General features: G+C 40.3%; 1 protein-coding gene across 1 annotated transcript in view; it reads left to right on the top strand.

Annotated features, from left to right (window-relative positions):
• alg13 (ALG13 UDP-N-acetylglucosaminyltransferase subunit) overlaps positions 1-14050 on the top strand; it is a 65862-nt gene that overhangs the window by 51439 nt on the left and 373 nt on the right. Inside the window, exons 12-23 of the mRNA XM_060935031.1 lie at positions 5683-5798; positions 6022-6256; positions 6568-6681; positions 9655-9799; positions 9896-10034; positions 10127-10162; positions 10267-10319; positions 10699-10770; positions 10953-11136; positions 12048-12167; positions 12328-12368; positions 13568-13739. Coding sequence (XP_060791014.1) covers positions 5683-5798; positions 6022-6256; positions 6568-6681; positions 9655-9799; positions 9896-10034; positions 10127-10162; positions 10267-10319; positions 10699-10770; positions 10953-11136; positions 12048-12167; positions 12328-12368; positions 13568-13739 — 1427 coding nt within the window. The remainder of the gene's footprint in view (positions 1-5682; positions 5799-6021; positions 6257-6567; positions 6682-9654; positions 9800-9895; positions 10035-10126; positions 10163-10266; positions 10320-10698; positions 10771-10952; positions 11137-12047; positions 12168-12327; positions 12369-13567; positions 13740-14050) is intronic.

Here is a 14050-nt window from a genome sequence, read left to right as displayed (position 1 = left end):
GTTTCATTTGCCCCAGGCAGTGGTTAATGTTGAGGACTATTGCAGGTAAGAGTCTTCAAAGTGTCTAGTTTTGTAATGGCATTTTTAAATTGCCACTTGTTCTGACAATGGCAACAGATTCTGGGCAAATGTGAGTCACTGATCTTGTTGAGCTCGTTGCAGGAAGAATACATGTATACTTGTCTGTCCACTCTGCTCGGAAGACAATGTTTTCAGTATCAACTTTCCTAATTTTTGATGACACATTTCTCCTATACTTGCATGTTTCTCTCTCTACCTAGCAACCTACACAGTATAAGAGCAATACGTCAGACCCAGACGGCTCTACTGGGTTGGCATCGTTATGCCTGACTTTTTTTTTTTAAATGTCGGCGTGGTGATGTAGCTTACAGCAGGTTATGGTTGCTGAACTGCTGGTTGTCCAGGTGGTGCTCTGAAAACAGTGTGGGCTTTTATGGATAATTGGGCTAATTTTGAGGGCATTGCTGGCCTGTTAGGGTGGGACGGTATCCATCCCACTCGGGAAGGTGCTGCTCTCATTTCTTGCAGCATAGGTCATAGTCTCAGAACAGGCCTAGTTAATTTCTGACAATCCAGAGCCAAGGCCAGGGAGTAGACGAACAGGCTAAACCGACTGTCTGCTAGCTGCACAGAGTCGTCACTCAGGGTCCACTACATCGAGACTGTGTCTGTCTTCCCTGAGCTCAACAAAAAAAGTAGAAATATTCAGTTTGTTCCAGTAACCTAATCAATATAAAATTAGATCATACTGACTGTACAGCTGCTGCCAGCACCTTTTGATCTAAAGGTGGGGCTATTAAATTATTAGATCTCTTACATCTAAAGCGCTAATGGTTAATGCACTTATTACTGATCAGGAGTTTAATGTACTCTGTTTAACTGAAACATGGATTAAGCCAAATGAATATATAGCATTTACAGTAAATGAAGCTAGTCCTCCTGGGTACAGTTATATACACCAGCCTCGTCTAACTGGCAGACACAAGTGTAACAATAGCCTTGAAAAAAAGGTCTACCCAGTTAATTCCGTTACTTATTATTTGCAGGCCCCTGGGGCCATATTCTGAGTTTCTTTCTGAATTTGCAGATTTTCTCAGATCTGGTTATTTCCTTCGACAAAGCTTTAGTTGTTGGAGATTTTAATATTCACTTCGATAACCCAGAAGACCCTTTGAAAACAGTGTTTGTGTCCATTTTAGATTCAGTAGGGATTAATAAGAATGTCATAGGATCGACCTATAATGGTGGTCACACCCTCGATCTAACACTACATTTTCTACGTTTAACCCGAATGTTAATCATATTTCCAGTCTGAAGTTATCTCAGATCATTATCTCATTCAAAAAATGTCTGAGTAATATATGCACCATGCTACTGTATTAAACGTACATTCACGTCAACTACTGCACAGAGCTTTATAAATGATCTCGCAGAGTTATCAACTTTGATTGGGTCACTGTCAGCCCCTGCAGAACTTGATCAGGCAACTGAATGCTTTGTCAGCATTCCTCCATACCTGCAATAATGTAGCTCCTCTTAAATGGAAAATGCTCAGAGACAAAAAATTAGCACCCTGGTATAATGACGCTCACACTTTAAAACAGACCACTCGAAAATTGGAACTTAAATGGTGTCAAACAAAATTGGTAGTGTTCAAATTAGCGTGGAAGGAGAGCTTCCTGAAGTATAGAAAAGCTCTTAGTGCTGCTAGATCAACTATCTCTCTTCCCGAATAGAAAATAAAATAATCCTAGATTCCTATTTACTGTAGCAAAATTAACCAGGAATAAGTCCACTATAGATGCATGAGCACCTGCAGTGTGTAGTAGCAACGATTTTCATGATTTATTTTTTTTTAAATGACAAAATTGAGAATATCCGACAAATTCAAACTACTAATTTAAGGTCAGTGTAGGTGACCCTGTAGTTAACAATATAACTGTCAGATCATTAATTAGAATGTTTTACTCCCCTAAGAGAAACTTAATTACTTTCATTAATCTTGGCATCAAAAGCCTCAACTTGTGTACTAGATCCCTTACCTACACATCTATTCAAACCGATAATGCCTGAAGTAATTGAATCGCTTCTAAAAATAATAAATTCTTCTCTTAGGATTGGCTATGTACCCAAATCCTTTAAACTAGCAGTTATCAAACCCCTGATTAAAAAAAAAAAAACCTGACCTTGATCCCTGTCAGCTGTCCAATTATCGGCCAATATCAAACCTCCCCTTTACCTCCAAAATCCTTGAAAAAGCTGTGGCACAGCAGTTATGCTTATTTACATAGGAATAACATCCATGACTTGTATCGGTCAGGATTTAGACCTCATCATAGCACAGAGGCAGCTCTGGTTAAAGTAGTAAATGACCTACTGTTGGCGTCTGATCAGGGCTGTGTCTTGCTGCTTGTGTTGCTTGACCTTAGTGCAGCATTTGATACCATTGATCATTCCATTCTTCTGGATAGACTAGAAAATGTTGGGGGAGTTAAGGGTATGGCCTTCTCCTGGCTCAGGTCTTATTTAACTGATTGCTGTCAGTATGTTGATGTAAAGTGATATTTCTAGATGTACTGAGGTAAAGTTTGGTGTTCCACAAGGTTCTGTCTTGGGTCCACTGAGTTTTTTTTTTTTCCTCTTTATATATGTTACCTCTGGGTGATATTATTCGTAAACATTGTATTAGTTTCCACTGTTATGCTGATGAGCGTTGTATGTTTCTGCAAAACCTGATGAGAGACACCAATTTAATAGAATTGAGGAATGTGTGAAGGATATTAGACACTGGATGCTTATTAACTTCCTTCTGCTTAACTCTGACAAGACCTGAAGTACTTGTACCACATGCAGCTAGAAGTAAGTTTTCTGATTACACAGTAACTCTGGATGGCCTTTCGGTTTCTTCACATGCAGCAGTAAAAAAACCTTGGAGTGATTATTGATTCCAGCCTTTCATTCGAAACTCACATTGATAACATTTACCCGGATAGCTTTCTTTCATCTCAGAAATATTGCCAAGATGAGAAATTTAATGTTACTACATGACGTGGAAAAACTAGTTCATGCTTTTGTTACCTCCAGGTTGGATTATTGTAATGCCTTACTGTCTGGATGTTCCAATAAGTGCATAAATAAGCTCCAGTTAGTTCAAAATGCAGCAGCAAGAGTCCTTACTAGAACTAGAAAATATGACCACCCCTGTCTTATCCACACTGCATTGGCACCCAATCAAATTTTGTATTGATTTATAAAATACTACGATTGACTTTTTAAAGCACTGAATGGTCTTGTACCACAGTATCTGAGCAAACTTCTGGTCCTCTATGATCCACCATGCCTACTTGGATCAAAAGGTGCAGGCTATCTGCTGGTACCTCGTATAGTGAAGGCTACATCGGGGGGCAGAGCCTTTTCTTACAAAGCCCCACAGTTGTGGAACAGCCATCCAAGTAGTGTTCGGGAATCAGACGGAGTCTCAGCATTTAAGTCTGCTGTCAGTCCCCCACTCGCTTGCTCACTCAAGTTTGTTGACAGTGTAGTGGCTGGCTGCTTTATATCCCGGGGCTCCCTCATGCCTGTTACCTTCTGGCTCTCCCCTTTTAGTTATGCTGTCATAGTCAGTTGCTGGAGTCCCTGTTTGTACTCGGTGCAATATGTATACTGCTCCTACTTATTCAGGTGACATTGGGCATACCTAACAACCTGTGGTGGGATTTTTTTTTCTTTTCTTGTCCTCTTCTTCAGGCCTCCTCTTCTCCTCAAATCTGCCTGATCCATCCTGGTGCCCTGTGTCTCTGGTTGGAGTCTCATTGCATCACTCCTGTGGAGGGCGGCCCCATGTGGACAGTTGGGGGTTGCGCCTGGAGGATGCTCTGGACTCTTGCAGTGGTGCTTTTGTGGCTGGGGACTGCAATTGACTTGCTGACTTTGTGACTGCGGTTGTCATGAACCGTTTTGCGCTTGGGTTTCTGTCAGTGGCGGGTTTATATCATCAACGAAGCTGACTTTGTTAGGACTGTTAATGTTAGTCATGTTGTCTGTTGTTGCCCAAATGAGGATGGGTTCCCTTTTGAGTCTTGTTCCTCTCAAGGTTTCTTCATGTTGTCTGAGGGAGTTTTTCCTTGCTACCATAGCCACAGTTATGCTCATTGGGGATAGATTAGGGATAAAATTAGCTCATTATTTTAAGTCATTCAAATTCTGTAAAGCTGCTTTGCAACAGTGTTTATTGTTAAAAGCACTATGCAAATAAACTTGACTTAACTAAAATGCTGCTGACTTCATTTATTTATTTATTTTAAGTGAAGAAGCATCATGGTCCGGATGGAAGTCTCTCGCAGTCTGGATTTAGACCAGAGTCTGCCATTTTGATAACCCCTGTCATTAAGCATGACTTTTGGTTGGCCTCGAAGACATTCTGGCAAACCTTCGGATGACTCAGGAGGGGGAAGCAAGTGCTTTGCCCCTACTGAAGAAGTTATTCCACGAAATCGAGTCATACATGAGCTGATGGCTGATGAGGCACATAGCGCAGAGTTTGCTATAAGCCATGTATGATGAGATTGAGTGGAGTAACTGTGTTCTATCCACTTTCACTGGATTTTGAGAAACTGAGCATTTTTATTTGTTGCAAATACAATAAATAAAAACTTGGTACAAAACGTGCAAAATCGCTTCCATTTAAAATGTAAACTGGCAAAATGACTGGAGCAATTTGTGAAAAATGCAGATTTTTCAAGACCCCCCCCCCCCCCCCCCCCCCCCCCCCCGGTTTAAAGGCTAATTATAAAAAGTGTAAATATTGTGCCAAGTGATAGAACATGTCTACACTGTTCTGGGAGGGGGAGGAGGCTAGCCCTTAGAATGATCAAGATGAGAACTGGAAAGTAAATATAGTGAAATTACCCTGAAAATAACATGGCTCATAGGGTTGAAGAATAACAAAACCCAAAAATGTAATTCCTTTGTACTGACAGATAATATCCATATAAAACACATTTGGTGTTCACTTGTTCGTATTTGTACCTGTGTATAGATTTTTTTTTTTTTTTTTTTTATTTTAAAAGGAAAAAAAATGTCCATGGTTCAGAGATCATGCTCAGAGTACAAATTGCACGAGAGAATCTGAGATTGTGACATCCCTTACATGCTACATGACTTACTGAGGCTGAAAAAATCTTGCGGATAGATTGCTTCTAAATTGTTGTGAACAGCCCTGAATATGCCAGACTGTCGAGCATTTGGGTGTAAAAATAAGCCCGATCATTGAAGCAGTGCACATGTAGACAGTGAGCAGACTCCTATCCAGCCTTTTGCTGCTTGTACTCAGTCACCAGTTACTTGGTGTGTGGGGTGTGGTTTGGTTTTATTCACAGAGAAAACTGCTCTTTTCAGACTGCAAGAATCATGTTATGAAGACAATGAGATTTGTTTAGTATCTGTGTCAGCACTGCGTATGCATTATCTAGCTAAGTGAGATTTACACTTCATAAAGGTGAAGTATGTTGATTAGCCTATGTTGTTGCCAATAAAAACCATATGGTTACAGAGAACTTCAGGTTCGATTTTTAGAATTGGAAGCCTTTGTCACATATAGTACAGCACAAAGAAATTGCAAACACTTGTTAAAGTGTACCTCACTGTGGTCTTGTGTATTAGACACTTGGTATCCTTGACTAATCTGAAGCCAGTGAATCCTGTCCCAGCATGGAACATTACACCAAGCAGAAAGAGCAATTCCTACAGCCATGCTGAACAGTACCCAGGAGAACTAGGTGACTACTTTTCTATGTACCAGCTGCAACACAATGTTGTATAAAGTGAAATTTTTCCTAGTAGATAACTTGATTTCAGTAGTAAGATGTTCATGTTGGTGTCGGTACCTTTACAATTAGTGGGTTTAGTACTGTATAATACTTTTAGGATGAGATTATTGGGAAAATCAAATTCTGTTCTTTGTTACAAATTCTGATGTGTTTTATTATAAATCTGGCCTAGACACAGAGCTGAGTGTGAGACGCAGATTTATCAAGAAATCTCGGGGCAAAGAGATGTTGATGACCATGTCATACGGCCGCCCTCAGGCTGGTCTGCCCCCACGTCTACAACCTTGTCCAGGGAACCTGGCACCTGTGCGCAGTCCTGGAGTACATGGCCCTGTTCCACCCCAAACAAATGTGGCCTATGAGCACTATCGACCACACTCTCCAAGACCACCACGTGGTCCATCCCGGTTAGACAACCTGCTGCTTAATGTAGTTGTTGACATGCAAGGCAAGGGTGTAATGTTATGATAAACTGGTTGGGGCTTTTTATTAAAAAAAAAAAAACTATGCTCTTCAAGAAAGTTAAATAATTTTAGTCAGACAATTAATTTAGGCTTTTTAAGTGGGGTGGGGTTTTTGTAAACACGCATCATTCACAAGTTTATAACTTGTAGTTCAGGTATGTATGCAGACAGCCTTACTGACAGCTGAATCTGTATAATGCCTGACTTTTACTTCCTGTCCTCTTTTAATGCTTCCCTCCCCCTGTTCTGCTCAGGAGCTCAGCACGTTTCCTGAATAGACATCACTTTATTGGACCGGAGGTGGCCTACTGTACCAGCCCTAGTAAACGCTGTTACCAGAGTTTTGACAATTATTCATTCAAGGCACGGTAAGGAGAAATTACTTATAACAAACACTGGAGTACACTGCCATGAGTCATCACTCAAAAATATGAAATAAGCCCCCCCACCCCCCCAGGTTATAAATGGCAGGTAAGCCTGTAGAATGACAGTTGCATAGGTGTCCATCACTCCTGTCTCTTGGCTTCTATTTCCCACTTCCTAAGTTCTGCCTAGTCTATCTTCTGACATGTTCTACCGCCCTCTGCTTTCTCCATATGCCCCCAGTGTTTTAATTCGAACAAGTGTAATACCTTCACATTTAGGATTCCTGTATTGGGGAAAATTCTACATTGTCCTGCCACAGTTTCATCTATGTAGCCCATGATTTGCACATCTGATTGGACCAGACTTCAAGGAAGATTTTCCCCTGTGAATTCCCCATACTCAAGGGTTAACACACAAACACATGTGCACGCACACAATCACTTCTCTATTACTTTTCTCTTACTGCAGTTTTACTCATTCACCCGAGGCACAACTGGTTATCTCTGTGTGACTATCATGTTTCCTGAAAATTATGCATTTGCCAAAAGAAAAAGTTGCTCACCTCAGTTTATTCTTGATTCAATCACTCAGTACAGGACTGTGTCCCAGGGTCCACAGACTAGTGCCTCACTACGATTCAAGATTCACTTAGTGCAGATAATTGAAAGCCTTCAACTCTATTTGTCCTGGGTCCCAGGGGATCTCTGGTCTGGGAACTTGGAATCCTGCTGACAACACTGAAACATCCTGCTAAAAGTAATATGGTGAAAATTCACCTTATGGCAGAGACTTTCTTCATTAAATAATCTCTTTATTGCAATACTTATGGCCAGGGAAATGGACCTTATTAAAGCCAATATTTCAGACCATCTCCACCAGTATATAGAATAAACAAACTGCACATGGTATGTTATTTCATACATACATGTATGTATGAAATGTGTGTGAATGAATGACAGCGAGACACACAGTGGTGCTTGAAAGTTTGTGAACCCTTTAGAATTTTCTGTATTTCTGCATAAATATGACCTAAAACATCAGATTTTCACACAAGTCCTAAAAGTAGATAACGGGAACCCAGTTAAACAAATGAGACAAAAATAATTATACTTGGTCACTTATTTATTGAGGAAAAAGATCCAATATTACATATCTAAGTGGCAAAAGTATGTGAACCTTTGCTTTCAGTATCTGGTGTGACCCCCTTGTGCAGCAATAACTGCAACTAAACGTTTCTGGTTGATCAGTCCTGCACACTGGCTTGGAGGAATTTTAGCCCATTCCTCCATACAGAACAGCTTCAACTCTGGGATGTTGGTGGGTTTCCTCACATGAACTGCTCGCTTCAGGTCCTTCCACAGCATTTCGATTGGATTAAGGTCAGGACTTTGTGGCCATTCCAAAACATATTAACTTTATTCTTCTTTAACCATTCTTTGGTGGAATGACCTTGTGTGCTTCAGGTCGTCGTCTTGCTGCATGACCCACCTTCTCTTGAGATTCAGTTCATGGACAGATGTCCTGACATTTTCCTTTAGAATTTGCTGGTATAATTCAGAATTCATTGTTCCGTCAACGATGGCAAGCTGTCCTGGCCCAGATACAGCAAAACGGGTCCAAACCATGATACCACCACCATGTTTCACAGATGGGATAAGGTTCTTATGCTGGAATGCAGTGTTTTCCTTTCTCCAAACATAACGCTTCTCATTTAAACCAAAAAGTTATATTTTGGTCTCCTCCGTTCATAAAACATTTTTTTTCCAATAGCCTTCTGGCTTGTCCACATGATCTTTAGCAAACTGCAGATGAGCAGCAGTGTTCTTTTTGGAGAGCAGTGGCTTTCTCCTTGCAACCCTGCCATGCACACCATTGTTCAGTGTTCTCCTGATGGTAGACTCATGAACGTTAACATTCATGTGAGAGAGGCCTTCAATTGCTTAGAAGTTACCCTGGGGGCCTTTATGACCTTGCCGACTATTACACGCCTTGCTCTTGGAGTGATCTTTGTTGGTCAACCATTCCTGGGGAGGGTAACAATAGTATTGAATTTCCTCCATTTGTACACAATCTGTCTGACTGTGGATTGGTGTAGTCCAAACTCTTTTGAGATGGTTTTGTAACCTTTTCCAGCCTGATGAGCATCAACAACGCTTTTTCTGAGGTCCTCAGAAATCTCCTTTGTTTGTGCTGTGATGCACCTTCACAACACATGTTTGTGGAAATCAGACTTTGATAGATCCCTGATCTTCAAATAAAACAGGGTGCCCACTCGCACCTGATTGTCATCCCATTGATTGAAAACACGACTCTAATTTCACCTTCAAATTAACTGCTTATCCTAGAGGTTCACATATTTTTGCCACTAACATGTAATATTGAATCATTTTCCTTAATAAATAAGTGACCAAGTATATTTGACTGGGTTCCCTTTATCTCTTTTTAGGATCTGATGTTTTAGGTCATTTATGCAGAAATATAGAAATTCTAAAGAGTTCACAAACTGTCAAGCACCGTGTGGATATATTACTGATCTCTGACCACATGCATGCTTTCAATATTTCATTCCAGGTTTAGTGTGTGACCCCCCCCCCCCCCCCCCCCCCCCCCCCCCCCCGGGTATTGACAACCACTCTTCTGGGAAGGTTTTCCACAAGATTTTGAAGCATGGCTGTGGGGATTTGCCCCTTCAGCCACAAGAGCATTAATGAGGTTGGGAAATGATTTTGGGCAATAAGGCCTGGGATGCAGTCACTGTTCTAGTTCATCTCAGAAGTGTTCAGTGGGGTTGTGGTCAGGGCTCTGTGCAGGCCACTTTTCTTCCACACCAGTTTTGGCAAACCATGTCAGGGGTAATTGGCTTTGAACTAGCCATTTAGATGTAGGATACTTGACTGTTTTTAAATACATTAAAATAATGGTTATGTACTTCTAAAATATTTCTTACTATTGTGTGTGCGTGTGCACTCATTCAGCAGAAGCAGGCGTCCAATGCAATCTGTAAACAAGGAGTGTCAGTTTAGCTTTGTGCCCGAGTCAGGAGAGGAACCCCAGGACTTGGAGGGGAGCATCACGTTCTATGAGATGGAGGAAGATGAGAGTGCTTTCTCTGCTGTTGGTGTCACTCTAGCCTAAATAACTTCCGACTTCAGAAGAACTTGCATTACTTACTTTTTTTCTTCTGAATCTTTATATATATATGCGCACTTGTTGCAGGGACAAGCTGTTGCCAGTCCCATGGTTCCTGGTGCTGCTACTTACTGGGTGCCAAGAGGCCCAAGCCCTATTCCACCAGGCAAACAGCCTATAACATCAGAGGAGGATCCTGATGAGAGAAGCACCACTGGAGGCCATGGTAGCCTGCTTTTATGCCTCGCATATTTTGTATATATGGATGATTACACTTTTTAAATATGGACGACATTTACACATTGTCCTCTTTCACAGGAGAATACTCGGAGGAGTACATCTTTTCTGCTACTGGTTAGTATATCTTTACAAAATCTGACTTGCATCACTGCTGTTTACTAGGTTTGATATGCCATGTTCATTTGAAATGAATATTGTGCCTACCTCTTGGCTTGCAGATGCAGGATTTCAGCGTCCAACCATTTACACTGCTGAGTCTAGTGCTAACCTGGTACTGCATGCTTATTATAAGCTTATTATAAAACCCTCCATGTCTTAAGTTTGAAATTGCATGTTACAAATTTAAGGACGTGTGAAGGTTTATAACAATGTAAGACCATGTATATTAAAATGTATTCTACACTGTAACATTCCTTAATGCTCCACCACTCAGTTTTTATTTGCTATGCTCCATTGTAAATCTGGTTTGAGCTATATTTTTGGTAAAAAAAAAAAAAAAAACGTTTGCACACCTGTGATGTATTTGCTTTTAAAGTGGTGCCTAGGTAAAATATTACTGCATGCCTTGTATAAAACTGAAGTTTCTTAAATTTTAAAGTATTGATTTTTTTTTCTTCCCCCCCCCCCCCCCCCCCAAAAAAAAAAAAAAGACCATTCAAGAGGGTGGATCACGTGCTGGATCACCACAAGAGGGCGTTGCTACATATAGTTATTCACAGCAGGTTTTTTTTGGGCTACATATGCAACTGACTATTGGACCTTTATGGACTGTTTTAATTTAGGATAAAAACTAAAACTTTCTGCTGTGCTGTTATCTTTTCACTTTGGTTGCCATTTGCTTTTTCACAGTCTCTTGGTGTCGGCATTTTGGTGCGATATCCACTTGTCAATTGGTGATTTTTAGGTTGTGGTGAAATCTGCAGTCATTTCTTCCTCTCAGCCAGTCAACTCTGCCCCAGCTGCTATTTTTACCTCCAACTCCTCTCCGCCTTCCTCAAGTCCAAGTTCTCAGAGCTCTCCAAGTCACCTGCAGGCTTCAAACATCACCCCAGGACAGCCACCACCCCTACACACACTGGGCAGGCCAGGTTTGTCCACCACGTAACATTTATAATGACGTGTGTGTCATTTGTAAATTAATTCAGAAAGTAAATATTTCCATTTGTTACAAGTTGCAAGGTTTCCATACAAAAATGAAGTTATTGTATCTCAAATGTAGAAAACGTTGAAACAATGGGTTTTGTGCTTTGTGTGTAATTGGATTATGTCATTGTGGTAATTTAACTTAAATGAATTATCATGGGTGGACACTTAAACACGTGATTGCACACTGCTGTTTGTGTTTATTGGTTATTGCAAGGTTTGTGTGTGGGGAGGATTGTGCACAGTCAACCAACCAGTCTACCTAAACTTTGATTTGTTTGACTACTTCTAGTTCAGAAATCTGTCTCCCTTTTACAAGGACCATGGAGACACTTTAACCTGTTTTTGAAGGCATGGCTTTGGAGGGAATACTAAATGAATTCTTCACTTTCAGCAAACTTACTGGCTATACCTTTTGTGTCTGTAATTGCTATGTGGGGGGGGCTCTGCTTCTACTTAAAATAACTTGATTCAGACAATTTTTTTTTCCTTTAATTCTGTGTACAGTTCTTTGTTTTGAACTCCTCTGAATCTAAAGCACATTTTATTGAGCTCTGCATTTAATGTCATCAGACAGTGTTCAGGTGTTGTACGGAGATATTTGATAGGATAACAGCAGAAAGTTTTAGTTTTTATCCTAAATTAAACAGTCCATAAAGGTACTTGCCTTGCTCAGCGTGAAATATTTTACTTGTTTTACTTTAAAATATCTTCTCTTGAATTACATTAATTTAGTTTTGTCTGTTCATCTACCCCTGTCGTTTTTTTTTTTTATAAATTTATTATTTATAACCTTGCTCCTACCATGAATATAGGACTATACACTAAACCACCTTACTTGTGCTTCCATTTCCAGTAATATCCTTGCCGTTTCCTCCAGCATGTCCATGGTTTGTGAATGAAATGGGAGAACCGGTCACTGTGGCTTCTCCTCCACCCTACTCTTATGACCCCAATGGCAGTGACCTACCTAGAGGTCAGAGCAGTCTAGCTACAAACCATTCATAAGTGGTGTTTCTCTCCCACCCCCAAAAACTGTATTAGTTTGAAATGAAGCATTGTGTTTGTGCAAAAAAAAATAAACACTACAATGCTTCATCTCAAATTAATACCCCCCCCCCCTTTTTTTTGTACAGATTGCAAGGTTCTCCAGTACTTTTTCAACTTGGGTGTGCAGGTAGGTGGTGGGTGGTGGTAGTAGTAGGAATGTGAAAGTTAGTAGTAGTGTTTTGAATGCCATGATTTATTGATACTAGTGCATCTCTAAAATATTGGGATATTGTGAAAGTTTTTTCATAATTTTAATAAAAAAAGGTGAACTTGCATATATTCTATTCATTAAACAGTGAAATATTTCAAGGCTTTTTTGTTTGTTTTTTTATTTTGATAATTATGGTTTATGGCTAAAGAAATTCATCTTACCTGAGCTAAGGAGAGAAAGAAGTGGACTGTTGCTCAGTGGTTCAAAGTCCTCTTTCAGATGAAAGTAAATTTTGCATTTTATTTGGAAATCAAGGTCCTAGAGTCTGGAAGAAGAGTGGAAAGGTACAGGATCCAAAGTTTGTTTGAAGTCCAGTGTGAAGTTTCCACAGTTTGTTGTGATTTGGGGTGCCATGTCATCTGGTTGCTGTTCGTCCATTTGTGTTTTTATCTGAGCAACACTCCAGCAACACCACTGAGCAACAGTCCAGTTCTTTCTCTTTCTGACATTTGTCTCTGGTTCAGGAATGACTTAATAATATTAGGAATATGACAGTTGTAGCCCCTTTCCTGAAGAGGTCTGTGTGTGGTGGCTCTTGGGAGAGCTGGTGTCAGTCCATCAAGTTCTTTAATGGACTTTTCTTGACAATCCTGTAGCCATTCCTGTTGCTTGTGCACCTTTTCCAGCCAGTCTTGTCAGCAATGACCTGTGGCTTCCCCTCCTTGTGGAGGGTGTTGACGGTTGTCCAGAAGATGATCAAGTCAGCAGTCTCCGTGTGTGTGTTTACTGAACTAGACTATACAGTATCTATACGATTTTACTCAAAATGAATTATTCTAATATTTTGAGATTGGATTACTGATTTTAATGAGCTAAAGCTATAAATCAAAAGTGAAACACGAAAGCCTTGAAATATTTCACGATACATGTAATGAATGTAGAATATTTGCATTTCCCTTTTTGAATTAAAGTATGAGAAAATTAACATTTCATGAAATTCCAATATTTTGAAATGCACTAGTGTATATAATCCCCCCCCCCAATTGAAATGAGGTCTGTAGAACATTTTTAGGCTTGACTGACACCTAATGCATCAATAGACTGTTTAAACAATGCAATACAATAACCAGTCCTTCTGTGAGTGCTAATATACAGTTGAAAACTTGTCAATCCAGACTTATCAGCAGACCTACTGGCACTCTATGGTACACGTTCATCAGGTGTACCCACAGCCTTGTATGGAGCCCCAGTTTCAGCCTTACCCAGGTCCAGGTGCCTCTGCAAGCCCTGATGACACAGTGCCTCAGCCATACATGGAATCTGCCCGTTTGTGCCCACCCAGCAATGGTCAGCATCTCACTGCCAGCGCAACCTCCATACACTCAGCTGTCACTTCATAGCTCTTCTCCCCCTCACTTGTGTTGTACCAAAAAAGAAATCTTTCCAGGAAGAGGTGTGATGTATGGGTTTGATAGTATACCATAAGGATGTCTGAAATAAGTTTACTCTTACACTACACAGGTGTCTGTAATTTTTATTTATTTATTTGTAACGTGTCCCCAAGGGCATTATCAACATTTTAGCATAGCCTACCTTTATTAAGACTAAGGAATTTAATTGCCTTTTTAATTAAAATCCTTTGGATGCTGTTTAATACT

Source organism: Neoarius graeffei, chromosome 12 (assembly GCF_027579695.1).
Source record: "Neoarius graeffei isolate fNeoGra1 chromosome 12, fNeoGra1.pri, whole genome shotgun sequence".
Taxonomy (NCBI): domain Eukaryota; kingdom Metazoa; phylum Chordata; class Actinopteri; order Siluriformes; family Ariidae; genus Neoarius; species Neoarius graeffei.
This window is presented reverse-complemented; position numbering and strand designations above follow the sequence as displayed.